Genomic DNA, 25,326 nt, shown 5'->3' on the forward strand with positions numbered 1-25,326 from the left:
GTCGGACAGCTCCACAGCGGTGGCATACATCAACCACCAAGGAAGAACGCGCAACCGGCAAGCCTTCCAGGAAGTCCGGCAGGTTCTGATGTGGGTGGAAGACACGGCATCCACCATATCCACAATTCACATCCCAAGTGTGGAAACTAGGAAGCTGACTTCCTAAGTCGCTGAGGTGTGGCCGAAAGAGTATGGTCTCCTCACCCGGACGGGTTTCAGGAGATCTGGCGCCGCTGACAGAGGCCGGACGTCGATCTAATGGCGTCACGGCACAACAACAATGTGCCAGCTTCATGGCACGGTTTCACAATCATCGAGCTCTGGCGGCAAACGCCTTAGTTCAGCATTGGTCGCAGTTCCAGCTACCTTAGGTGCCACCTCTGGCATTGTTGCCCAGAGTACTGCGCTAGATCAAGACCGACTGCGGCCGCGCCATCCTCGTCGCTACAAATTGGCCGAGGATGTTGTGGTACTCGGTTCTGTGGTGCCTCACGGTAGGCTAACCGGGGGCACTACCAGACCAATCAGACTGGCTGTCTCAAGGGCCATTCTTCCATTTGAATTCTACGGCCCTCAACCGGATGGTGTGGCATTGAGTCCTGGAACCTAGTGTCGTCAGGATTACCTCAGGACGTGGTTGCCACCATGAGACAGGCTAGCATACCAACGTCCGCCAAGATTGACCACAGGACGTGGAAGATGTTCTTATCTCGGTGCTCGGCGCAGGGTGTTTCTCCCTGGCCGGTTGCATCGTCTATGTTTCCTTCCTTCCTGCAATCTAGGTAGGAAAATGGGTTGTCGCTCAGTTCCCTTTAGGGACAAGTCTCAGCGCTATCTGTATTTTTTCAGAAACGACGACTTCCTCAGGTACGCACGTTCCTACGGGGAGTTTGTCTTCTCAGCACTCCGTACAAGCGGCCGTTAGAGCCCTGAGATCTGAACAAGGTTCTAATTGCTCTCCAGATGCCGCCTTTCGAGCCTTTGAAGGATGTCTCCCTTCCCGTTTTTCACGGGAAGTGGCCTTCTAGTAACGGTCTCGTCTCTTAGGAGAGTTTCCGAGCTAGCAACGCTCTCATACAAACTCCCTTCCTGGTCCTTCACCAGGACAGGGTAGTTCTGCGTCCGGTTCCGGAATTTCTCCCTAAGGTGGTATCCCATTTTCATATCAATCAGGATATCACCTCACCTTCTTTGTGTCCTCGTCCAGTCCATCAATTTCAGAAAGATTTGCATCTGTTGGTTCTGGTGAGAGCACTCAGGTTCTACTTCCCGCATGGCGCTCCTGCGCCACCCGGATGCACTCTTTGTCCTTGTCGCTGGTCGGCGTAAACAGTCGCAAGCTTCCAGATCCACCCTTGCTCGGGGGCTCGAGGAACCAATTCTTGAAACCTACAGTTCTACTGGGCTTCTGGTTCTCTCAAGGCCGAAGGCCCATTCTACCAGAGCCGTGGGTGCATCCTGGGCATTACGGCACCAGGCTACGGCTCAGCAGGTGTGTCAGGCACCCACCTGGTCGAGTCTACTTACTTTTACCAAGCATTATCAGATGCATACCTACGCTTCGGCAGACGCCAGCCTAGGTAGATAAGTCATTCAGGCGGCGGTTGGCCACCTGTAGGAGAGGGCCGTTTGACGGCCCTATCATGAGGTATTCTTTTACCCACCCAGGGATTGCTTTTGGACATCCCAATTGTCTGGGTCTCCCAATGGAGCGACAAAGAAGAAGGGAATTTTGTTTACTTACCGTAAATTCCTTTTCTTCTAGCTCCAATTGGGAGACCCAGCACCCGCCCTGTTTTCTCGGGGTTTTTCTGTTTTTTCGGGTACACATGTTGTTCATGTGGTATGGTTCAGTTCTCCGATGTTTCCTCGGATTGAATTGGTCTTTAAACCAGTTATTGGCTTTCCTCCTTCTTGCTTTGGCACTAAAACTGGTGAGCCAGTGATCCCACTGGGGGTGTATAGCCAGAAGGGGAGGGGCCTTACACTTTTAAGTGTAATACTTTGTGTGGCCTCCAGAGGCAATAGCTATACACCCAATTGTCTGGGTCTCCCAATTGGAGCTAGAAGAAAAGGAATTTACGGTAAGTAAACAAAATTCCCTTCTTCTGTCATATATATTTCAGTTGTGAAGAAGGCAAATAGCCGAAACGTCATTATCATTTCTGAATATCCGAATAATATAAAATATAAATAAATAATAATTGATAACATTTTGTGTGCCGGAGTCTTTTCAATATATGGACTATTTTTTCTCCTGAGCACCATATTGGTGAGCCAGACCATTCTTTATAAGGTTATATAATGGATACATTGAGTATTAAGGAAACCATATATATGCGGATTCACAATGCAGTTGTGTGCCGGAGGCCTTTCTTGTCTCACTTTACACCCATTTTTATGCTCCTTTATAGAGATGTCTGCTCGGCCTACAGACGAGACCAGGAGGTGTGTGCTGCCATCCTCCGGAATCTCCTTCCTCTTGTAAGGTGTTTGGGACAATATGAAGAAGACACCGAGGAGACGTCTGATGCGGAGGGCCAGCTGCTGAACGTCATTTATGCCTTCTGGTATGTGTCCCATATTCTCACTTGGTAAATGGACTTGAAGTTGATTTGTCATCACAGGTTATATTCTGTGCTACTTATATCCTGTTTCCATGTATTCTCCATAGGCATTTAACTAAAGATGGAAAATATACAGCAGTGGTTCGCGTGGCACTTGTGAACTGCATGAAAACTCTAATTGAGGTATGACTTCTAGAGAACAAAATATACATTGATATACATGTGCACATTACAATCCCATTTACTGGTAGGACTTTTGGTACATAACCTGCTATTGGGGTGCAACAGTCGCAGGAGTGGTACTGTATCTTTTATTTTATCCATCTGTGAACTTCTTGGATCATGTGTCACCAGATATGTAATGACAGGACAGGGGCCCCAGCTGACACTCAGACTCAAGACCCTGCGCTATCCCCTATCTCGGAGGTAGGCTTATTGGTAGCCAGGTCCGTTACCCTGACTGCTGTCTGAGCCCTGATTTTACTCACCACTATCCCCCCACCCATGAGGCGGGCCGGAAAACACAATAACGAAACCCCACAAAATGACACGGACAAATGAAAACAGATTTCGTACACACTGAGACACAAAGGAGAGACAATATGTGTACAGGAGAACAACGGAAAAAGGAAGGAAGTAACACCCGACGTTGGAACATTCACACCACTCAATATCGCAACAAAATTCACCATAAACAGGAAAACCACCAAGACCGGGATCGCTGGAGCATTTGCTGAAGCTATCATCAGCGCATACTAGAAGAAATCCATGCCTTAAATAGGGAGGAGATAGCTGCACGTGGCAATTAGGAACCTGAGCTCTTAGGTCCTTCTCACCAGTCTGCAGGATATAACTCCTGCAGAGCTGAAGACCAGTGAACCTGAATCAGCTAATGCCCAGCTTTGGGGGAACAATTCAGAAGCCTCAGGTTGCTTGTCCGACTCTGTGGTGTGAACAGAGTCTGACGATATCATCCTACCAGGTGCGTCCAGAGCCGAACATTGCATAATATCATGTTCCCTTAGGCAAGGGTTACACGGCGACTTTTGCTGCGATACAGGTCACTCATTCAGAGAATACCGCTCCAACATCACAGGTTTTTTTAAGGCTTTACATTTCCTTTTTTTTTTTTTTTTTTTTTACACAATGAAAATATTGCTCCATCACAGTTTTATGCAAGTCATTGGAGTTGCATTGTGACTCAATGTGACTCAAGATGCAGTGACAAACAAGTAACAAAAGTTGGGACCCGTCTGGATTTTTTGTGACTTACTTGTTGTGATCACTGTACTTTGTAGGCTTCAATGCCACATTAGGGTATAAAGTCCCAGCGACGTATGGTGAGCTTCGGATGCATGACCTGTGTTGTGGCCAAAGTCATTATGCATCCCTGGCCTTACTAATAATGCCCAAAAACATGTAAAGGTCAACCCCAATATCAGACATGATCACTGCGTTACCCCAGTAGTAGACCAGACTGATTTGTGAATTAGAAGACTGGCTGGTATGTAATACTGCATTTCTACCCTAGGAAAAATATATGGCACCCTTTAAATTTGTATGGCAATAGGATGTGATAACCAGTGAAATATATTACCAGACCGGCTTCAATCTGAAAACTGTGTGCCGTGATGAGTCAACCAATTTAACATACATGTACCCTGATATAAAACTAGAACATTGCAGGGCCCCAGTTTAGTTTGACGGGGACTTTATTAGTAAGAGCTGGCATTACATTTCTCTCTAAAAATGCTGTAGAGGGTAAAGGGGGGCTTTCACCGCACCAGCAGATGATCCGGTTCCTTCACTTCCCTTTGCTTTAATAGATTCTTTTCTTTTTCGCTCCTAATTGGGAGACCCAGACAATTGGGTGTATAGCTATTGCCTCTGGAGGCCACACAAAGTATTACACTCAAAAGTGTAAGGCCCCTCCCCTTCTGGCTATACACCCCCAGTGGGATCACTGGCTCACCAGTTTTGTGCTTTGTGCGAAGGAGGCAACACATCCACGCATAGCTCCACTTTTTAGTCAGCAGCAGCTGCTGACTATGTCGGATGGAAGAAAAGAGGGCCCATACTAAGGGTCCCCAGCATGCTCCCTTCTCACCCCACTGTATGTCGGAGGTGTTTGTAAGGTTGAGGTACCCATTGCGGGTACGGCGGCAGGAGCCCACATGCTGATTCCTTCCCCATCCCTTTTTACAGGGCTCTGGGTGAAGTGGGATTTACCGGTCTCCAGGCACTGAGACCGTGCTCCATCTACAGCCCCTGGAGAAGATGCTGGATGGAGCGGAGTACATCAGGGACATGGCCCTGCTTCCTCAAGGTACTCTGTGTCCCCGTGCATTTGGCGCTCACACCGCAGCATGCTGGGTGTTGTAGTGCGCCGGGGGACATCAGCGCTGCGGCGCCTGTGCCATGGCCTCATTCAGCTTCGCTGAAGCAGGCTCACTTATGGGAATTGGTCGCGCCGGCCGCTGGGACTGCGGCGCGGCTGGCACTTGTAGTGCGCCGGGGACTTCAGCGCGGCCTGCGCTTTTACGGCGGCCGCGCTGATAACTAGAGTCCCCGGCTTTTGCGGCCTGCTTCCGTTCGTTCCCGCCCCCAGACCTGCCAGTCAGGAGAGGGGCGGGACGCTGGCCACTTCTAGGAACCGGTCGCGCCGGCCGCTGGGACTGCGGCGCGGCTGGCACTTGTGGTGCGCCGGGGACTTCAGCGCGGCCCGCGCTTTTACGGCGGCCGCGCTGTTAACTCGAGTCCCCGGCTTCTGGGCCTAGTCTCCCTTCGTTACCGCCCACAGCCCTGACAGTCAGGGTAGGGGCGTGACGCTGCATAGCACAGCAGCGCTGAGAGCTGGAGTATGTTTTGCATACTCCACCCCTCTCACTGTGTGCACTGTGAATCCGGATTCCCGCACTTTCTCAGGCACGCCCACGGCTTCCTTCTCTACAAGGACGCCGGCAGCCATTAGTGTCAGTTTCTGTACGATACAGAGACAAGTGTGGAAGACCCTGGCATTCTGATAGTCACACAATCGCTGCAACAGGCGTTAAGCAGCACCTGTGGTGCTAACCCCACTAGTGCAGAAGTGCACTTATAGATATGCTTGTACTATATATATGCACTGTTTGGTCGCACGTTGTATATACCCTCCTGGATTATGCGGAGGAGTTATCAGCATATTCTTTGTGTAAAACAAAGGTGCAGAACCACATGTTTTTCTATGCAGCTGGTACAGCATGTACGGCTATACGGCCGGCAGGTTACATAGACTCCCATTGTATGCACTAATGGCCAGGGGATGAGGACGGTGTCTGCAGTATTTACTGACAGTTTTTCTGAGACTATGGCTATGATACTAGAAGCCTAGCAGTCCGGACATGTCTCTCACAATATGGGCACTGTTGAATCATTGATCCATGGCCCCCTCAGTGTGAACAACTAACAGCTCCGGGAATGTCACAGGCATCCCAGAGTCACGGCTCTGCACGGACGTCAGTCCCAGACAGCCTAAGCGGGCTCACTATGAGCGGCCTCGGTTTCATCAGGGTCCTACCAGAGGACTCTCTGTGTAATGAGGCGGAAGTAGCGGCTCAGGATTCTGATCCTGAGACCGCTCTCAATCTGGATACACCTGATCGTGACGCCATAGTAAATAATCTTATAGCGTCCATCTATAGAATGTTGGTTACTTCTCACAGCTCCTCCAGTGGAGGAGTCAGCTTCACGTATTTTTCTGGACCACTCTGCCTTCAGAGAGGCAGTCCAGGAACACCACGCTTATCCAGATATGCGCTTCTCCAAACGGCTTAGGATACACGTTATCCCTGTCCCCTGACTTGGTCAAGGACTGGACCCAGTGTCCCAAGCGGCATCCTCCAATCTCCAGGCTTGTAGCTAGATCCATAGTTGCAGTGGAGGATGGGGCTGCACTCAAAGATGCCACTGACAGACAGATGGATCTCTGGTCGAAATCCATCTATGAGGCTGTCGGCGCACCGTTGGCTCCAGCATTCTCTCCCTTGGGGCACTCCAAGCTATTTCAGCTTGTCTTACACAGATTGACACGGTTACACGTACATCTGTGCCGCAGGTGGCATCCTTAACCTCTCAAATGTCTGCATTGGTTTCTTACGCGATTCAGGTTGTCCTGGACTCTGCGAACCGTGCGGCGGTAGCCTCCGCTACTCCGTGTTTTTAAGCAGAGCCTGGTCTGCTCGTTAAGTGAATGGAAGGCAGATTCTGCTTCCAAAAAAGGTTGCTTAACCAGTTGCCTTTTTTCTGCTGACCGACTGTTTGGTGAGCGTTGGATGTAACCATTAAACAGTCCAGGGGTAAGGATTCATCCTTTCCTCAGCCCGGACACAACAAACCCCAACAGAGCAAGAGGCAGTCGGGGTTTTCGGCCTTTTCGAGGCTCGGGCAGGTCCCATTTTTCCTCGTCCAATGTGGACTCAAAAGGATCAGAGGAGCTCAGATTCTTAGCGGGCTCAGTCACGCCCAAAAAAGCGACAGTCTGAAAACCCGCTTCCAAGGCGGCTTCCTCATGACTTGCGGCCTCGGTCGGTAGCAGGCTCTCCCGCCTTGGCGATATTTAGCTGCCATAGGTCAATGACCATTGGGTGTGAGACATTCTGTCTCACGGGTACAGGATAGAGCTCACTTCTCGTCCTCCAACTCGATTCTTCAGAATTTCTCCACCTCCCGGCCGAGCCGCTGCTCTTCTGCAAACAGGGTGCACTCTATAGGCAGAAAGAGTGATGACCCCCGTTCCTCTTCAGGAACAAGGTCACGGTTTTTACCCCAAATTCTTTGCGGTACCTATAACAACGGGCCGTTCCGTCCCGTTCTGGATCTAAAAATGCTCAGCAAGCTCGTGGACACCAGGCGGTTCCGGATGGAATCCCTCCGCCATGTCATCGCCTCAAGGTCCCAAGGATATTTCCTAGCATCATTAGGCATCAAGGATGCTTATCCACACGTGCCGATTGATCCAGGGCACTAGCGTTTCTACGCTTCGTTATAGGAGACGAACACCTTCTGTTCGTAGCTCTACCTTCCGGCTAGCGACAGTCCCACTGGTCTTCGCCAAGGTCAGGGCAGCAGTAGTCACAGTCCTGCACTCTCAGGGTCACTCTGTGATCCCGTATTTAGACGATCTACTTGTCAAGGCACTCTCTTAGGAAACATGCCAACACTGCCCGAACGTTGCGCTGGAGACTCTCTAGAGTTTTGGGTGGATCATCAACTTTTTAAAGTCAGATCCGACCCCGACCCTATCGATAACATATCTAGGCATAGAGTTTCTTACTCTCTCAGCGATAGTGAAGCTTCCGCTAGACAAACAGCATTCACTACGGGCTGCAAGCTCTTCTTTAAGAACCAGTCGCACACATTGAGACGCCTCATGCACTTCCTACGTAAGATGGTAGCAATGGAGGCAGTTCCTTTCGCGCAGTTTTACTGCGTCCACTACAATGGGACATTCTCCGCCAATGGGACGAGGAGTCGACGTCCCTCAACAGAGTCGTCGTTCTTTCTCAGGCGGCCAAGGAATCTCTACGGTGGTGGCTTCTTCCCACCTCTTGGTCAAAAAGAAGGTCCTTCCTATCCCCATCCTGGGCGATAGTTACGACAGACGCGAGTCTATCAGGGTGGGGAGCAGTTTTTCTCCACTACAGCGCGCAGGGTACGTGGACTCAGCAAGAGTCCACCCTTCAGATCAATGTTCTTGAACACAGAGCAGTGTATCTTGCCCTACAAACCTTCCAACAGCAGCTGGAAAGCAAGCATATCCGACTTCAGTCGGACAGCTCCACAGCGGTGGCATACATCAACCACCAAGGAAGAACGCGCAACCGGCAAGCCTTCCAGGAAGTCCGGCAGGTTCTGATGTGGGTGGAAGACACGGCATCCACCATATCCACAATTCACATCCCAGGTGTGGAAAACTAGGAAGCTGACTTCCTAAGTCGCTGGGGTGTGGCCGAAAGAGTATGGTCTCCTCACCCGGACGGGTTTCAGGACATCTGGCGCCGCTGACAGAGGCCGGACGTCGATCTAATGGCGTCACGGCACAACAACAATGTGCCAGCTTCATGGCACGGTTTCACAATCATCGAGCTCTGGCGGCAGACGCCTTAGTTCAGCATTGGTCGCAGTTCCAGCTACCTTAGGTGCCACCTCTGGCATTGTTGCCCAGAGTGCTGCGCTAGATCAAGACCGACTGCGGCCGCGCCATCCTCGTCACTACAGATTGGCCGAGGATGTTGTGGTACTCGGTTCTGTGGTGCCTCACGGTAGGCTAACCGGGGGCACTACCAGACCAATCAGACTGGCTGTCTCAAGGGCCATTCTTCCATTTGAATTCTACGGCCCTCAACCGGATGGTGTGGCATTGAGTCCTGGAACCTAGTGTCGTCAGGATTACCTCAGGACGTGGTTGCCACCATGAGACAGGCTAGCATACCAACGTCCGCCAAGATTGACCACAGGACGTGGAAGATATTCTTATCTCGGTGCTCGGCGCAGGGTGTTTCTCCCTGGCCGGTTGCATCGTCTATGTTTCCTTCCTTCCTGCAATCTAGGTGGGAAAATGGGTTGTCGCTCAGTTCCCTTTAGGGACAAGTCTCAGCGCTATCTGTATTTTTTCAGAAACGACGACTTCCTCAGGTACGCACGTTCCTACGGGGAGTTTGTCTTCTCAGCACTCCGTACAAGCGGCCGTTAGAGCCCTGAGATCTGAACAAGGTTCTAATGGCTCTCCAGATGCCGCCTTTCGAGCCTTTGAAGGATGTCTCCCTTCCCGCTTTTCACGGGAAGTGGCCTTCTAGTAACGGTCTCGTCTCTTAGGAGAGTTTCCGAGCTAGCAACGCTCTCATACAAACTCCCTTCCTGGTCCTTCACCAGGACAGGGTAGTTCTGCGTCCGGTTCCGGAATTTCTCCCTAAAGTGGTATCCCACTTTCATATCAATCAGGATATCACCGCACCTTCTTTGTGTCCTCGTCCAGTCCATCAATTTCAGAAAGATTTGCATCTGTTGGTTCTGGTGAGAGCACTCAGGTTCTACTTCCCGCATGGCGCTCCTGCGCCACCCGGATGCACTCTTTGTCCTTGTCGCTGGTCGGCGTAAACAGTCGCAAGCTTCCAAATCCACCCTGGCTCGGGGGATCGAGGAACCAGTTCTTGAAACCTACAGTTCTACTGGGCTTCTGGTTCTCTCAAGGCTGAAGGCCCATTCTACCAGAGCCGTGGGTGCATCCTGGACATTACGGCACCAGGCTACGGCTCAGCAGGTGTGTCAGGCACCTACCTGATTGGGTCTGCATACTTTTACCAAGCATTTTCAGGTGCATACCTACGCTTCGGCAGACGCCAGCCTAGGTAGATAAGTCCTTCAGGCGGCAATTGCCCACCTGTAGGAAAGGGCTGTTTGACGGCCCTATCACGAGGTATTCTTTTACCCACCCAGGGACTGCTTTTGGACGTCCCAATTGTCTGGGTCTCCCAATTAGGAGCGAAAAAGAAGAAGGGAATTTTGTTTACTTACCGTAAATTCCTTTTCTTCTAGCTCCAATTGGGAGACCCAGCACCCGCCCTGTTTTTTCTGAGGGTATTTGTTTTTCGGGTGCACATGTTGTTCATGTGGTATGGTTCAGTTCTCCGATGTTTCCTCGGATTGAATTGGTCTTTAAACCAGTTATTGGCTTTCCTCCTTCTTGCTTTGACACTAAAACTGGTGAGCCAGTGATCCCACTGGGGGTGTATAGCCAGAAGGGGAGGGGCCTTACACTTTTGAGTGTAATACTTTGTGTGGCCTCCAGAGGCAATAGCTATACACCCAATTGTCTGGGTCTCCCAATTGGAGCTAGTAGAAAAGGAATTTACGGTAAGTAAACAAAATTCCCTTCTTTTTTATTATTTGTATCACAGGTTGACCCTCAGAGTAAATGGGCACTATTCACTGTGGGAGAGACAGATCTTACTGTGAGAGATGCATTCTCAGAATTCCTTGCAGATACTCATCAACAAGTCCGTATGCTCGCTGCTCAGGCTGCAAACAGGTATCATTCTGCATATTATTGGTTATTTTTTATTTTCAGTAATCTAAATCTTAATGGAGTTTTCAAGTATTAGATTAATGGTTCCTAAATTTAAAAAAAACCCATCAAAACCAGGTAGTACTTGCTCTCCCCGTCTCTAGCCCTCTCTCCCAGCCACTGCTGCCAGTTTTGTGTTTTGGTTGCAATGGTAGTGTCATGTCAACAGTGCATATAACCGCTGCAGACAATCCCTGAGCTCTGTGGCTTGTGACCTTGGCAGAGTCATTGAGCTCAGTAATTGGCTACTGCGGTGATATGAGCTGTGAATGTGTTGTAACACCGAGATGTAAGTCAGGAGGGTGAGTAATATATATTTGCTTTTTGTACTAGTATGTGCTCATTTGATGAATACTTTTCTAAAAGTCAAATGAAAATGAGGGAAAATTTAGAGTTCACTACTGAGAGCCTTAACATAAGAAGATTTTGGGTACTCGCTGTAAATTCTCTTTCTCTATTGCTTCATTGGGGGACACAGGAAACCATGAGTGTATGCTGCTGACACTAGGCATGACAAAAGTTAGCTTCTCCCGCTGTACATAGTATACACCCACTAACCGGAGCCAAGCTGATCAGTTAGTCTGAAAGCAGAAGGAGAAGTAAGCTAAGATAACATAGACACTGACCCAACAAGGATAACTAAAAAGGGTGCGTTCTGTGTCCCCCAATGAAGGCTCAGAGAAAGAGATTTTACAGCGAGTACCTAAAATCTTCTTTTCTCTATTGCTTCATTGGGGGACACAGGAATCCATGGGACTTCCTAAAGCAGTCACCAAGGGTGGGAAGAGAAGGACAAGAAACAAAGGAAAAACATGCGAGATACTCAGGACAAAAAACATCCACTGTATTTTGAAAACCTCGCTGCCTAGGCCTGAACTGCCAAGTGAAGGGTAAGAAGGAGAGTACTCATTGAACCTGGGAAAGGTGACAGCAGATAACGAAGAAGCAGCCTAGCAGCCTGCTGATAGAAGTCTGACGACGAAAGGTCTATGAGGCTCTAGGCACAAGAGACAAGACCTGAAATGCCAGCGAGAACACCTTCACCCTAGTGCAATAAGCATACCAGAATGGAAGAGACCACTATGAGGACTCTCTGCAATACGAACAAGGAATTAGAGCACCTAAGAAGGCTGTTCTAGACAGAAGAGGCACTGAGATACATTCTGACCAGGTATAATAAATCTTAGAGATGGGGAGAGGACAAGAAGGAGGAGGACAGAATGAGAGAACACTATCCCGTGGTAAATTGGATGCAGGAATGCCATGTTCAGGTTCAGGTCGAAGTCAGGAAGAAAAGACGACAAGAAAAAGCTGATAGGTCCAAGCTACACCAATGGCTTTCCGGGAACTTTCTGGGAACCAGGAAAAAAGGAGAATGGTCCTGGAGGTCAATTAGGGACTGATAGAGATTCACTAAACATACCCACCTCAGTGGAAGACCTGATCCGTGAATGGGAAGCTAAATTCCCTTGGAAGGCAGAGAGCTGGGTTAGAGGGAACTGGGAAACCATCCGTACAGGTCCAATGTCATAAAGGTCAAGAGGAATAGACATGACTGAGGATAGTTACCAATGGAGAAGGGTTTACCTGCTTTGATAATGATCAATGAGCTAATCAGAGGAACTAGGAGGTCTTAGAAGAAAAAGGGGGAATCAGATTCTGAAGTTTCCCTACAATGTCTGCTAAAAGGTAGACACATACACGAGGTAGTAGACTACCTCTGTAGACCCGAATCCCTTGACTGTCCTGGAACGAGAGAACGTCTGGAAGGATGGATAGCCCAGGAGACCAGCAGGATAGTGGAGATAATTGCTGAGTGGCTCACGGCCTGTGACGAACTGAGGGACCCAATAGCACACCATGGGGTCATCAGACCGATGTCAAGGTTTTCTGCTGTAACAAATATGGAAGAAAAAGGACTGAAGAGGATATTGTGTCTCCTGTTGGAGTTCTCTCATAGATAAGGAAGTCTTCAGCCTGGATCCTGCTTTTGGAATGTGAATTGCTGAAAATCCCTACACACATTGCACAGGCCATGATTAAAAGCCTCAGCTGTGACCAAACCGGATAGGGTTCCACATTGTCGCGGCGATGTTGATTAGCTGCAGAGGGTGGCTAGGTAGGAAATCCTACCTAAGAAGGACAGGCCATGAGACTGATATGAGTTCCAGATGAATAAGTTAAATGTATCAAAGAAGTAAAAATGCTCAAAAACTAAGAAGGTAGGGAAAAAACTCTACCAAGAGAAAGACTCAAGCAGGTGTGGCTCAAAATAGCATGCTCCAGACAGCTGTACACTAGGTCAGAATAAGGAACTACTTTGACCCATTGTCATTGATTTTAAGCAAATAGTTTCTTCTAAATGACTTGAAGACTCTCCCCTTCTGCTGAACAAGAGAGACTTGAAGCATGTGGCATCTTGAGGAAAAAAGCAGAGATCCTCTTATTGCACAGGTTGGCTATGCCAGTGACTTGAGCCTTGCAAAGATACCAGGAAGATGTCTAAGCCAAAGGATAATGCCGTAAGCTGACAGCAAGACTATAGGACCTGAAAAAAAGGTATTCTCATGTCCAAAATCCTATCCCAATATGTAGTAGGTGTAATAATAATATTAGCAAATACCTCCAATTAGAAATGTAGTAAAGTTCTTGTGATTCACTATGACACTTACCTCATGTTGAGAGCATTGCAGAACCTTAGGTATCCATGTTACGACTACAAGCAACTGACTAACTAACCAAGTGTGACAATATGCGTGGTCACAACCTAAGGTCCTGTAATGCCCTGAACATGAGGTAAGCGACATAGTGAATCAGAAGAACTATACTGCATCTCTAATTTGATGTATTTGCTAATAGTATTATTATTTTCTTTATCGTTCCTTTGGGAGACCCAGACCTTGGGTGTTTAGCTTCTGCCTCCGGAGGACACACAAAGTACTACACCTAAAAGTGTAGCTCCTCCCTCTGAGCTTATACACCCCCTGGTGAGCCAGTCACAGCCAGTTTATCGCTTTGTGTTCAGGAGGCATACATCCACACATGCATTCTCATATGATTTTTTTTTTTGGAAAAAGATTGAAGAAGTGTGGGTCCACGTCTGGACTCCCGGCATATCCCTTCTCACCCCACTGTGTCGGTGGTGTTGTAAGGTTGATTTCCAAGGCTGGAGCCTTACATGCCGTGCTCCTTCACCATCCCTCCTGGGCTCTGGATTGAAGTGGGAGCCAGCGCGGTCTCCATGCCTGGCAGGAGACCGGTCTCCGTCCACAGCCCCTTGAGGACTCTGCTGGACCGGAGCACTCATCCCCAGGGACCTGGCCCTGCGTCTCAGCAGCTAAGTACCTGAGACGTTCATATGTTGGGGGTCCATGTCCTTTATTGTATGGGGAGAGTGTGTTTGCTGTATTTGTTTTGGCATTTCCGGCGGGTCCTCTGGCTTTAGCCCGAGAACCGCGCCGATGGTGCCTGCGCGTCGGCCTCGCTGCTCAAATTTAGGCCCCGGCTTTCCGGAGGCCTAGTTTCTGTTACCTGCCCTCGCATGTCACTCATGCAGAGGGACAGGCACGGCTCCTCCCGGCGGCCGTCCTGCACAGGGGAGGGACACTCCCCACTGCTTGTGCGTGACTCCTCCCCTGCAGGTCTCTATGGCCCTCCAGATCCCGCTTTCCTACAGGGACGCCCCCGTCCCGTCCCGCCCCCTCTCTTCGCTCCAGCGGCCATTTTCTTGGATAGGGTTCACTCTGCGCTGGGCCATCCTGCACTCTGCATCCCTGCTGAGGTGCTGTGCACTGGGGGTCCGGGCTTCGGGATCTGGAGGGCACACAACACCGCTTCCAACGGTCTGGTAAGCCACAGCCGGTCTCTGGTTGTGGACCTCTGAATATACTCCCTGGGGTTCATTCTCTTTGTAGAAGCTGTTTTCCCCACTCCAGCAGCATGTCTCACACGAGGAGCAAGACTCCAAAGCTTTATACTGCATGCGCTGCATGTAAGCTCCTGCTGCCTGAACCAAGCACCTATCCACATTGTGATGTCTGCTCTAACTTGGCGGTGCCACAGCCTGGAGTCTCACCCCCAGTGGTCTCTCAGGCTGCTTCTGCACCTGTGGCTGAACCCCCGGCCTGGGTAGAGTCCTTCTCTAGGTCTATCTCCCAGTCATTTGCTGAGTCCATGGGACTTCTGTCCAGGACTTTGATGAATATGCATCAGCCCCCTTCACAGGGTGCCTCTAATGCTCTTGCTAAGGGTCCTTTAGGATCCCTATCCTCTGACCTCCGTCCACTGGAGCTCACAGAGGATTCATCATCAGGGCACAGACCCTGTCCTCCTAAGAGGCGCCGCAGGGTTTCCTCTCCCTCCTCATCCCGCGGCTCTGATTCAAGAGCTGACTCGCAGGATGAGGAGGATGCCTTTACAGTGGGTTCAGAGGCTAACTCCATGTGCCCCATTGATCTTTCTTAGGGTGACTCAGAACTTAGTGACTTGATTGCTTCCATTAATTCTGTACTGGATCTCAATCCGCCAGTATCAGAGGAGCAACCCTCTCTGGCAGAAAAGCACCAGTTTACCTCGCCTAAGAGAGTAACGAGTGTGTTCTTTAACCACTCCAGTTTTCAGACCGCTGTGACCAAACCCAGGGCCTGTCCTGGCAAACGCTTCCCAAAGCGTGGTTCTGATGACCGTTTTCCCTTTCCACCTGAGGTGGTCAAGGAGTGGGCTCACTCCCCAAAGGTAGATCCTCCGGTGTCTAGGCTCTCAGCCCGGACCGTTGTGTCGGTGGCTTATGGCACTTCCCTTAGGGATGCCACTGATCGTCAGATTGACCTTCTGGCCAAATCCGTGTATGAAGCGGCGGGGGCCGCATTTTCCCCAACTTTTGCAGCAGTGTGGGCCCTCAAAGCCATCTCTGCTTCTCTAGAGGAGATGCATTCCCTCACCAGAGAATCTATGCCCGAGATGGTTGCCTTAACTTCTCAAGCTTCAGCTTTTTCTTCTTATGCCATGTCTGCCATGCTAGAGGCTTCTCACCGCACTGCGGTGGCTTCGGCTAATTCCCTCGTTATCCGCAGGATCTTGTGGCTTCGAGAGTAGAAGGCAGATGCTTCTTCAAAGAAGTACCTTGCTGGGCTCCCTTTTGCTGGTTCCCGGCTGTTCGGTGAACAGCTGGATGAAATTATTAAAGAAGCTACTGGCGGGAAGAGTACTTCCATGCCACAAAGCAAGACCAGGAAACCTGCCCAGGGTAGGATTCAGTCGAGGTTTCGCTCCTTTCGTTCCTCCAACTGGTCATCCTCTAAGCCCTCCGCCTCGTCCGCTAACTCAGCTAAGGACCAGAAATCCAACTGGCGCTCAAAAGCACGTCCACAGAAGACCGCAGGAGGTCCTGCCACTAAGGCAGCCTCCTCGTGACTCTCTGCCCGCTCCAGCAACGTCCTTAGTCGGTGGCAGGCTCTCCCACTTTGGCGACGCTTGGTTTCAACAAGTCTCCGATCAGTGGGTGAGAGATATCATCTCTCACGGCTACAGGATAGAATTCTCTTCCAGCCCGCCAAACAGATTTTTTCTCTCAACTCCCCCCTGCTCCAAGGCCGCCGCCTTCTCACAGGCCGTGGCAGCCTTGCAGGCCAACGGAGTAATTGTACCAGTTCCCGCCCGGGAACGGTTCAGAGGTTTTTACTCAAACCTCTTCCTAGTTCCCAAAAAGGACGGTACCTTCCGACCCATCCTGGATCTCAAGCTTCTCAACAAGCATGTTCGGGTACGGCACTTTCGCATGGAGTCTCTGCGATCAGTCATTGCCTCAATGACCCAAGGGGATTTCCTGGCGTCCATCGACATCAGAGATGCCTATCTACACGTGCCAATTGCAGTTTCACACCAGCATTGGCTACGCTTTGCAATAGGAGAAGATCATTTCCAATTCGTGGCTCTCCCCTTCGGGTTAGCCACTGCCCCTCGGGTATTCACCAAGGTCATGGCAGCAGTGATTGCAGTTCTGCACCTCCAGGGGTTGGCAGTGCTCCCTTACCTGGACGACCTTCTAGTAAAGGCTCCATCCAGCGCAGACTGTCAGCGGAGTGTCTCGCTCACTCTCGCCACTCTAGCCCAATTCGGGTGGCTTGTCAATCTTCCCAAATCCACTCTGATTCCGACCCAGAGTCTCACGTACCTAGGGATGCAGTTCGAGACTCTGTCGGCACTTGTGAAGTTGCCCTTAAACAAACAGCTGTCACTCCAGTTGGCGGTGCGTTCTCTCCTGAGGCCCCGCCGTTTTACCCTCAGGCGTCTGATGCAGGTGCTGGGTCAAATGGTGGCGTCCATGGAGGCTGTTCCCTTTGCCCAGTTCCATCTGCGCCCCCTGCAGCTGGACATTCTCCGCTGTTGGGACAAGCGGCCTTCCTCCTTACACAAGTTAGTGGCTCTGTCGCCACGGACCAAGAGCTCTCTTCAGTGGTGGCTTCAGCCCCTCTCCCTGTCCCAAGGGCGCTCCTTCCTGGCCCCGTCCTTGGTGATTCTCACCACGGATGCCAGTCTATCCGGCTGGGGAGCGGTATGTCTCCACCACAGAGCACAGGGCACTTGGACTCCGTCCGAGTCAACCCTTTCAATCAATGTGCTGGAAACCAGAGCCGTGCTTCTAGCTCTCCTAGCATTTCACCACCTGCTGGCGGGCAGGCACATTCGAGTCCAGTCAGACAACGCGACAGCGGTTGCCTACATCAACCATCAAGGCGGGACACGCAGCCGCCTGGCAATGATTGAGGTACAACGCATTCTTCAATGGGCGGAGGACTCCAGGTCCACCATATCCGCAGTCCACATTCCAGGTGTGGACAACTGGGAGGCAGATTATCTCAGCCGTCAAAGCGTGGACAGTGGCGAGTGGTCCCTGCACCCGGCAGTATTTCAGTCGATCTGCCGCAAATGGGGCACTCCGGACGTGGACCTAATGGCATCCCGTCACAACAACAAAGTTCCTGTTTATGTGGCTCGCTCCCACGATCCTCAGGCCTTCGCCGCGGACGCTCTGGTTCAGGACTGGTCCCAGTTTCGTCTGTCCTACGTGTTTCCCCCTCTAGCTCTCTTGCCCAGAGTCCAGCGCAAGATCAGAATGGAGGGTCGTCGAGTCATCCTCATTGCACCGGACTGGCCCAGGCGAGCTTGGTATCCGGACCTGCTCCAACTGTCCGTAGAGATGTCGTGGCATCTCCCGGACCGTCCAGACCTACTCTCGCAAGGTCCGTTTTTCCGCCCGAATTCTGCGGCCCTCAAATTGACGGCGTGGCTCTTGAGTCCTGGATTTTGACGGCTTCTGGTATTCCCCCTGAAGTCATCTCCACTATGACTCGGGCCCGCAAGTCTTCCTCCGCTAAGATCTATCACAGGACTTGGAAAATTTTCCTGTCCTGGTGTCGCTCTACCGGCCATCCTCCTTGGCCATTCTGTTTGCCGACTCTTCTGTCTTTTCTACAGTCTGGTCTGCAGCTAGGACTGTCCCTCAACTCTCTCAAGGGACAAGTTTCGGCTCTGTCAGTTCTGTTCCAGCGGCGTCTCGCTCGGCTGGCTCAGGTCCGCACCTTCATGCAGGGCACGTCTCACATCATTCCGCCTTACTGGCAGCCCTTGGACCCCTGGGACCTTAACTTGGTTCTCACGGTCTTGCAGAAACCCCCCTTTGAGCCTCTTAGGGAGGTTTCTTTGTATCGTCTTTCACAGAAAGTGGCCTTTCTGGTTGCCATAACTTCTCTCAGGAGAGTCTCTGATTTGGCTGCGCTCTCCTCGGAGTCACCTTTTTTAGTCTTTCATCAAGACAAGGTGGTTCTCCGTCTGACTCCGGACTTTCTTCCTAAGGTGGTCTCTCCCTTCCACCTTAACCAGGACATTACCTTACCTTCCTTCTGTCCGGCCCCTGTTCATCGCTTTGAAAAAGCTCTACATACTCTAGATCTGGTGCGTGCTCTCCGGATCTATGTGTCTCGCACCGCTGCGCTTAGGCGGTGCACCTCTCTTTTTGTGCTAACCACAGGTCGGCGCAAGGGCCTCCCTGCTTCTAAGCCGACCTTAGCCCGTTGGATTAGGTCGACCATTTCGGACGCCTATCAGAGTACGCAGGCGCCTCCCCCGCCGGGGATCAAAGCACACTCGACCAGAGCTGTCGGTGCCTCTTAGGCTTTTAGGCACCAGGCTACGGCTCAACAAGTCTGTCAGGCTGCCACTTGGGCTAGTTAATCACTAAAGTCCACTTCCTTATAATCACTTCTATACAATCAGACTAAACACACACTTGACACCGAATTATCGGCCAAGAATGAAGTGAGTTAATGCAATATTATCTATGAGAATTATTTTATTATTGATAAACTTAAAATTACACTTTCAAACAAGAGAGCCACCAGGGGGGCACAAGATTCCAGATTATCTACATGTCATATCAATCCTATATATACATATATAACATATCAGGTTGAATCCAAAACACCGGATAATTATACTCAATATTTATACATGAATATTCATTCAAGTCATGGAATCATATCCAATGTCTATTTGTATCAACCGACAGATTATAACAAGGAATAATTGTAACCAGTCCTCAGTGTATAACAAGAAATAATTGAAAGCAGTCCTCAATTAATCATTCTGACATATATGGCTGCTTTCAGTGCACATATCAATGCTGCTGCCCAATACATGAACACCCAGACCTTTTATGCCTTCATCAGCGTGAAAAATGAGGTAACCAAATAGGAAAAACCCCCTAACGTTAGATTGGGGCTATCACACATACAGCTGAGCTGTCCAACGATACATTAAATCAGCATCCACTGACTTGTATGGACTACCACTCAACTGCTGTGTCTCCGTCATCAATTGACAACTAAACCCCCACAAAGTCACGCTGATGATGCACGGGCATTGATGCCAAATAGGTAGTAAAATGTATAATAGGGCAAACTCGAGATAACAACCGTTATACAACAAAGTACTTGATTTACACATTCAGCAGGTAGAATTGTAGAATAGATACTTACATTGGCTAATTTGTCTGGTCATGCACCCCACCACCCCTGACGTACGTTTCGCCGCTGCTTTCTCAAAAGGGGGCCCCTTTTGAGAAAGCAGCGGCGAAACGTACGTCAGGGGTGGTGGGGTGCATGACCAGACAAATTAGCCAATGTAAGTATCTATTCTACAATTCTACCTGCTGAATGTGTAAATCAAGTACTTTGTTGTATAACGGTTGTTATCTCGAGTTTGCCCTATTATACATTTTACTACCTATTTGGCATCAATGCCCGTGCATCATCAGCGTGACTTTGTGGGGGTTTAGTTGTCAATTGATGACGGAGACACAGCAGTTGAGTGGTAGTCCATACAAGTCAGTGGATGCTGATTTAATGTATCGTTGGACAGCTCAGCTGTATGTGTGATAGCCCCAATCTAACGTTAGGGGTTTTTTCCTATTTGGTTACCTCATTTTTCACGCTGATGAAGGCATAAAAGGTCTGGGTGTTCATGTATTGGGCAGCAGCATTGATATGTGCACTGAAAGCAGCCATATATGTCAGAATGATTAATTGAGGACTGCTTTCAATTATTTCTTGTTATACACTGAGGACTGGTTACAATTATTCCTTGTTATAATCTGTCGGTTGATACAAATAGACATTGGATATGATTCCATGACTTGAATGAATATTCATGTATAAATATTGAGTATAATTATCCGGTGTTTTGGATTCAACCTGATATGTTATATATGTATATATAGGATTGATATGACATGTAGATAATCTGGAATCTTGTGCCCCCCTGGTGGCTCTCTTGTTTGAAAGTGTAATTTTAAGTTTATCAATAATAAAATAATTCTCATAGATAATATTGCATTAACTCACTTCATTCTTGGCCGATAATTCGGTGTCAAGTGTGTGCCACTTGGGCTAGCCTGCATACCTTCTCGAAGCACTACCAAGTGCATGCTCATGCTTCGGCAGATGCGAGCTTGGGCAGACGCATCCTTCAGGCGGCGGTCGCCCATTTGTGAAGTTAGGTTCTGCCTACTTCTTAGTTTTTTCTGTTTATTTCCCACCCAGGGACTGCTTTGGAACGTCCCAAGGTCCGGGTCTCCCAAAGGAACGATAAAGAAAAAGAGAATTTTGTTTACTTACCGTAAATTCTTTTTCTTATAGTTCCGTCTTGGGAGACCCAGCACCCTCCCTGTTGCCTGTTGGCAACTTCCTTGTTCCGCGTGTTTTCACCAGCTGTTGTCGTGGACAGAGTCTCCGGTTGTTCCGGCTCTTGCTCTGTTCTACTTGTGGGTGGCTATTCTCCTTCAGCTTTTGCACTAAACTGGCTGTGACTGGCTCACCAGGGGGTGTATAAGCTCAGAGGGAGGAGCTACACTTTTAGGTGTAGTACTTTGTGTGTCCTCCGGAGGCAGAAGCTAAACACCCAAGGTCTGGGTCTCCCAAGACGGAACTATAGGAAAAAGAATTTACGGTAAGTAAACAAAATTCTCTTTATTATCATTATTATTATTATTATTACACTTACTACATATTGGGATAGGATCTTGGAGATAGGGATATCCCTTTAAGTGGTCCAGATAAAGTAAGCATGTTGGAATCCGCGGAACAGAAGCCTCTGGAGGTCTTGTGGAAGTTATCCTTGATAGCGTAGGCACCATCTTGATAAACATAGAGGGACACACCAGTTTGAAGGCCTGAGAATCAGAATGGGAAGGTGGTACCACTTTACGAATGGACCAAGAAGGAATGTGAATGAAAACCTGAGAGTTTTTCTCACAGAAACATAGGTATTTACTAGCAATGAAAAAAACTGGCAAGGAGAAAACTGGCAAAGAGGTGACCCTGATGAGCACCTTTGTCCGTTAAGGTTTTAGACAAGTTATAGTCCTAAATTGTAAGAAGGCAGAACCGGTGCACCTGATATGATCCACAAGCAACAGATTGTCACTGTGATATAGAGAACTGTCGGCAGCTGTAAGCAGAAAACAAAAAAAACCCTTCTTACTCATATAGGATACCTGCTCCGCGAGGTCCGACAACTTGTGGAAGGGACCCTGGAAGAATACCTGGCACAGGGAACTGGACAGGCACAGGCAGCTATGATGACACAATCATTAGAGAAAATTGGACCCAAGGGATGACCCTGTGAACCTCAGGTGCAGACTTAGCTTAGAATTCCGAATGCTGGTATGAACTTTCCGGATGGGACCATCTTCTAAGAAACTGAAAACTGATACAAAATCTTCTGGGAGAAGAGAAACCGCTTTCATGATGTTTGAGAACTGGATCCTGAATTGAAGAAGTTGTCTATACTTTGTCGGTACCTTTCGAGACACCTCATATGATCTAGTTTTACTATGAGTAAACCGTTTTGGGAGGTCCCTGCACATTGATATGACCCTAGAAGGAAGCCTGGCACAGAACACTGAACAAGTAAAGACAGTCTCACCAACGCAACCCGCAGTGAACACTGGACATGAGTAGTGACCCTGTGATTCGCCAGGACAAACTGGGCTAAGTACTGTACATGCTGTCTAGCTGAGGCAGCGCTGAGCATGAGAATCCTGATCTAATTCACGAAGAGTAGACCAGAATACGACCAGAGATACTGAAAAAGGATACAAATCTTTGAATGAGAAGAAGACTGGCTTTCATGAAGTCCAGAAACTGGAATCTGCGCTGAAAAGGGCTCTCGTACCCGGTCTGTAGATGATCCGGTTTCTATAAGAGAGAAGAGGTAGGTGCAAACAAAGAGACATGGAAGCTGACACTGCTCAAGCTCACTTGGACCACCTTGCGTTCAGTCATGTGGTCCTGGTATATTGTGGATCTGACTCACTGGATAGAGAATGGAGCACTTGGACAGCTAATGCAATCAGATATGGGGCTCGTGGTATATAGCGAATGTGACATACCAGAGAGAGGACGAAAACACTGAATTGCGCTGCGATCAGCTATGGGGTCATGGTATATAGTGGTTTCTACTTGCTGGATAGAGGATTGAACATTTAGACAGCTGTTGCGATCAACTATGTGGCCTGTGGTAGGTGAGTGACTAACCCATTGGATAGTGGAGTGAATATAGATCACAGTTGTGATCTACCATGTGGTTCGTGGAAGCTAACAAACCTCACTCAGTAAGTAGTGGAGAGAGCACTTGGACCAGAGCTATGGTCAGCCATGTGTTTTGAGATAACGGAAGGGTATGGCACGCTGGATGGTGGACAGAGCACATCGACCACTGCTGCGGACCTCCATGGGGTTTGTGGTGTATTGGACAGAACACTTTGATCACTTCTGTGGATAGCTAATTGGTTTGTGGTAACTGGTGAATCTGACTTACAGGATAGTATACAGAGCTTGAGGATGGAAGATGGTCATCAGATGTCACAGACTTTGTCGGGCATCTGGAAGGTACTGATTCATCTTCCTTCCCTGCGTGACAGGCTCTGAGGGGTGAGCTGCAGGGGAATGGTAGCAAGGATCAACCGCTGGGGATCCCCAAACACTCTTGATGTGTCCTGCCAGACTGACTCGAGAGTCAACAGTAGTGATGCCAACCCCACACTGCTCTTGGTCTCTATTAACAGAGTGACACAACTCCACTCTGTTGCTTGATCACAAGTTGTATCTGAAAGTAAAAGGGAAATCATTAATCAAAAACAACACATCTATAGTAGAAATGGGTTTGAATGCATCCCCATGTCTGCCTCATACGGAAACTAAGCAAAAACTGACCAGCTTGGCTCTGGTTGGTGGTTGTATCCTACAGAGAAGTAGCTAACTTTTTCCTTGCCTGGTGTCAGTCTCCTGGTGTCAGCAGCATACACCCATGGTCTCCTGTGTCTCGAAATGAAGCAGATGAGAAACAACTTTATTGCATTATACTTAATAATCTATTAAAGGGTTCAAAAGTGGCTGCAGTGTCACAGGAAGAGCTATCTCTATAGGATCTACAAAGTGCAGTTCTCCCCATGTCTCTATTTTACTGAACACAGAGAATTTTAAGGCCTCAATTCATCAAGACCGATGTTCATGCCAGTCTGGATGAGGAGGCGTGCTGGGGTCAGGCACTCCTGATACATTAAGCTGCCTCTGTGTGCGACTCGCCACAAATCATGCTCTAGTTGGGGAGTAACATTTGCGGTGCAAGGAACGCCGCTGCTTGTCATGAATTTGACAAGTGGGGGTTGCCATGCTTCTGTCCCACGCCAGCTTCACCCACTTTGTTGGAGCTAGGAGCAAACGACACAAGACCACCATAGCACAGCCATACATTGCCCCAAAATTTTGCAACTTCTCGAAGCTCTTTTTGTTAGAATTCTGACATAAACGTTTTACTGAATTAGCACTTAAGTATTATCCTGCTAAACATGTTTAGAGAGCTGTCATCTGTCTTTGCAGTGATCCCATTTTACAAATCTCAATTATAGCTACGAATATCATGCACCACCATCCATTGGTGAAGGATCTATCAGGCCATTATACTGCTAGGATAATATCTTTTACCCTGGGACTGGCGGTCATCTTTTAGGCTAGGTTCACATTTCCGTTGTTTTGCATCAGTCACATGCGTTGCTTGACGCTTGTGACTGATGCGTTGTACAAGTATTGGATGATAAAACAGATTCCGTCCAGCGGCCGGCTATTGTGAACGATCAGCTGATCTCCCGGCCGCCGGCTTTTGAGAGTGATCAGCTGATCTCCTGGCGGCCGGCTAATGAGAGCGATCAGCTGATCGCTCTCATTAGCCGGCCGCCGGGAGATCAGCTGATTGCTCTCAAAAGCTGGCAGCCGGGAGATCAGCTGATCGTTTACAATAGCCGGCGGCCGGGAGATCAGCTGATCGTTCGCAATAGCCGGTAGCCGGGAGATCAGCTGATTGTTCACAATAGCCGGTAGCCGGGAGATCAGCTGATCGTTCACAATAGCCGGCGGCCGAGAGATCAGCTGATTGTTCACAATAGCCGGTAGCCGGGAGATCAGCTGATCGTTCACAATAGCCGGTAGCCGGGAGATCAGCTGATCGTTTACAATAGCCGGTAGCCGGGAGATCAGCTGATCGTTTACAATAGCCGGCGGCCGGGAGATCAGCTGATTGTTCACAATAGCCGGTAGCCGGGAGATCAGCTGATCGTTCACAATAGCCGGTAGCCGGGAGATCAGCTGATCGTTTGGCCATCGATGAGCATGCGCAGTGAAAACATACGGATTGCGCTGCTCAAAAAACGTTACAGGCGGCTTCCTGTCCTTCAGTCGGGCGGAGGATGCAACGCAAGGGCATCAGTCGCAATCCGCCGCTCATGCAAATCTATGGGAAACAACGGAATCCGCCAAACAGATTCCATTGTTTACCAGAGCCGCGAATTGTGACTGATACAAATTGACGGAAATGTGAACCTAGCCTTAACCATTAACATCTATTACTTTGATTGATAACAGACTCTTCCAGGATGTAAAGTTGCAGGCGCTGCCCCTGAAGTTACAGCAAAAGGCTTTTGAAAATGTCTACATGAAGGTCCAGGAGGGAATGAGTTACTTGGTAATATCATAACACATTTTGCATCACCTTGTCGTCTGTCTATTTATCTCTTATGTGTAATTTACCAATTTTGCTGCAATAGTT

At 49.2% G+C, this 25,326-nt stretch overlaps 1 protein-coding gene across 2 annotated transcripts in view; it reads left to right on the forward strand.

Annotated features, from left to right (window-relative positions):
• The window catches only part of ATM (ATM serine/threonine kinase), a 262,350-nt gene that overhangs the window by 104,023 nt on the left and 133,001 nt on the right, over positions 1 to 25,326 (forward strand). For both annotated transcript variants that reach the window (XM_075337438.1, XM_075337439.1), the window contains exons 20-23: positions 2,415 to 2,570; positions 2,675 to 2,750; positions 10,502 to 10,632; positions 25,143 to 25,242. In XM_075337438.1, coding sequence (XP_075193553.1) covers positions 2,415 to 2,570; positions 2,675 to 2,750; positions 10,502 to 10,632; positions 25,143 to 25,242 — 463 coding nt within the window. The remainder of the gene's footprint in view (positions 1 to 2,414; positions 2,571 to 2,674; positions 2,751 to 10,501; positions 10,633 to 25,142; positions 25,243 to 25,326) is intronic.

The sequence above is a fragment of the Anomaloglossus baeobatrachus genome, chromosome 2, assembly GCF_048569485.1.
Source record: "Anomaloglossus baeobatrachus isolate aAnoBae1 chromosome 2, aAnoBae1.hap1, whole genome shotgun sequence".
In the NCBI taxonomy this organism is placed as follows: domain Eukaryota; kingdom Metazoa; phylum Chordata; class Amphibia; order Anura; family Aromobatidae; genus Anomaloglossus; species Anomaloglossus baeobatrachus.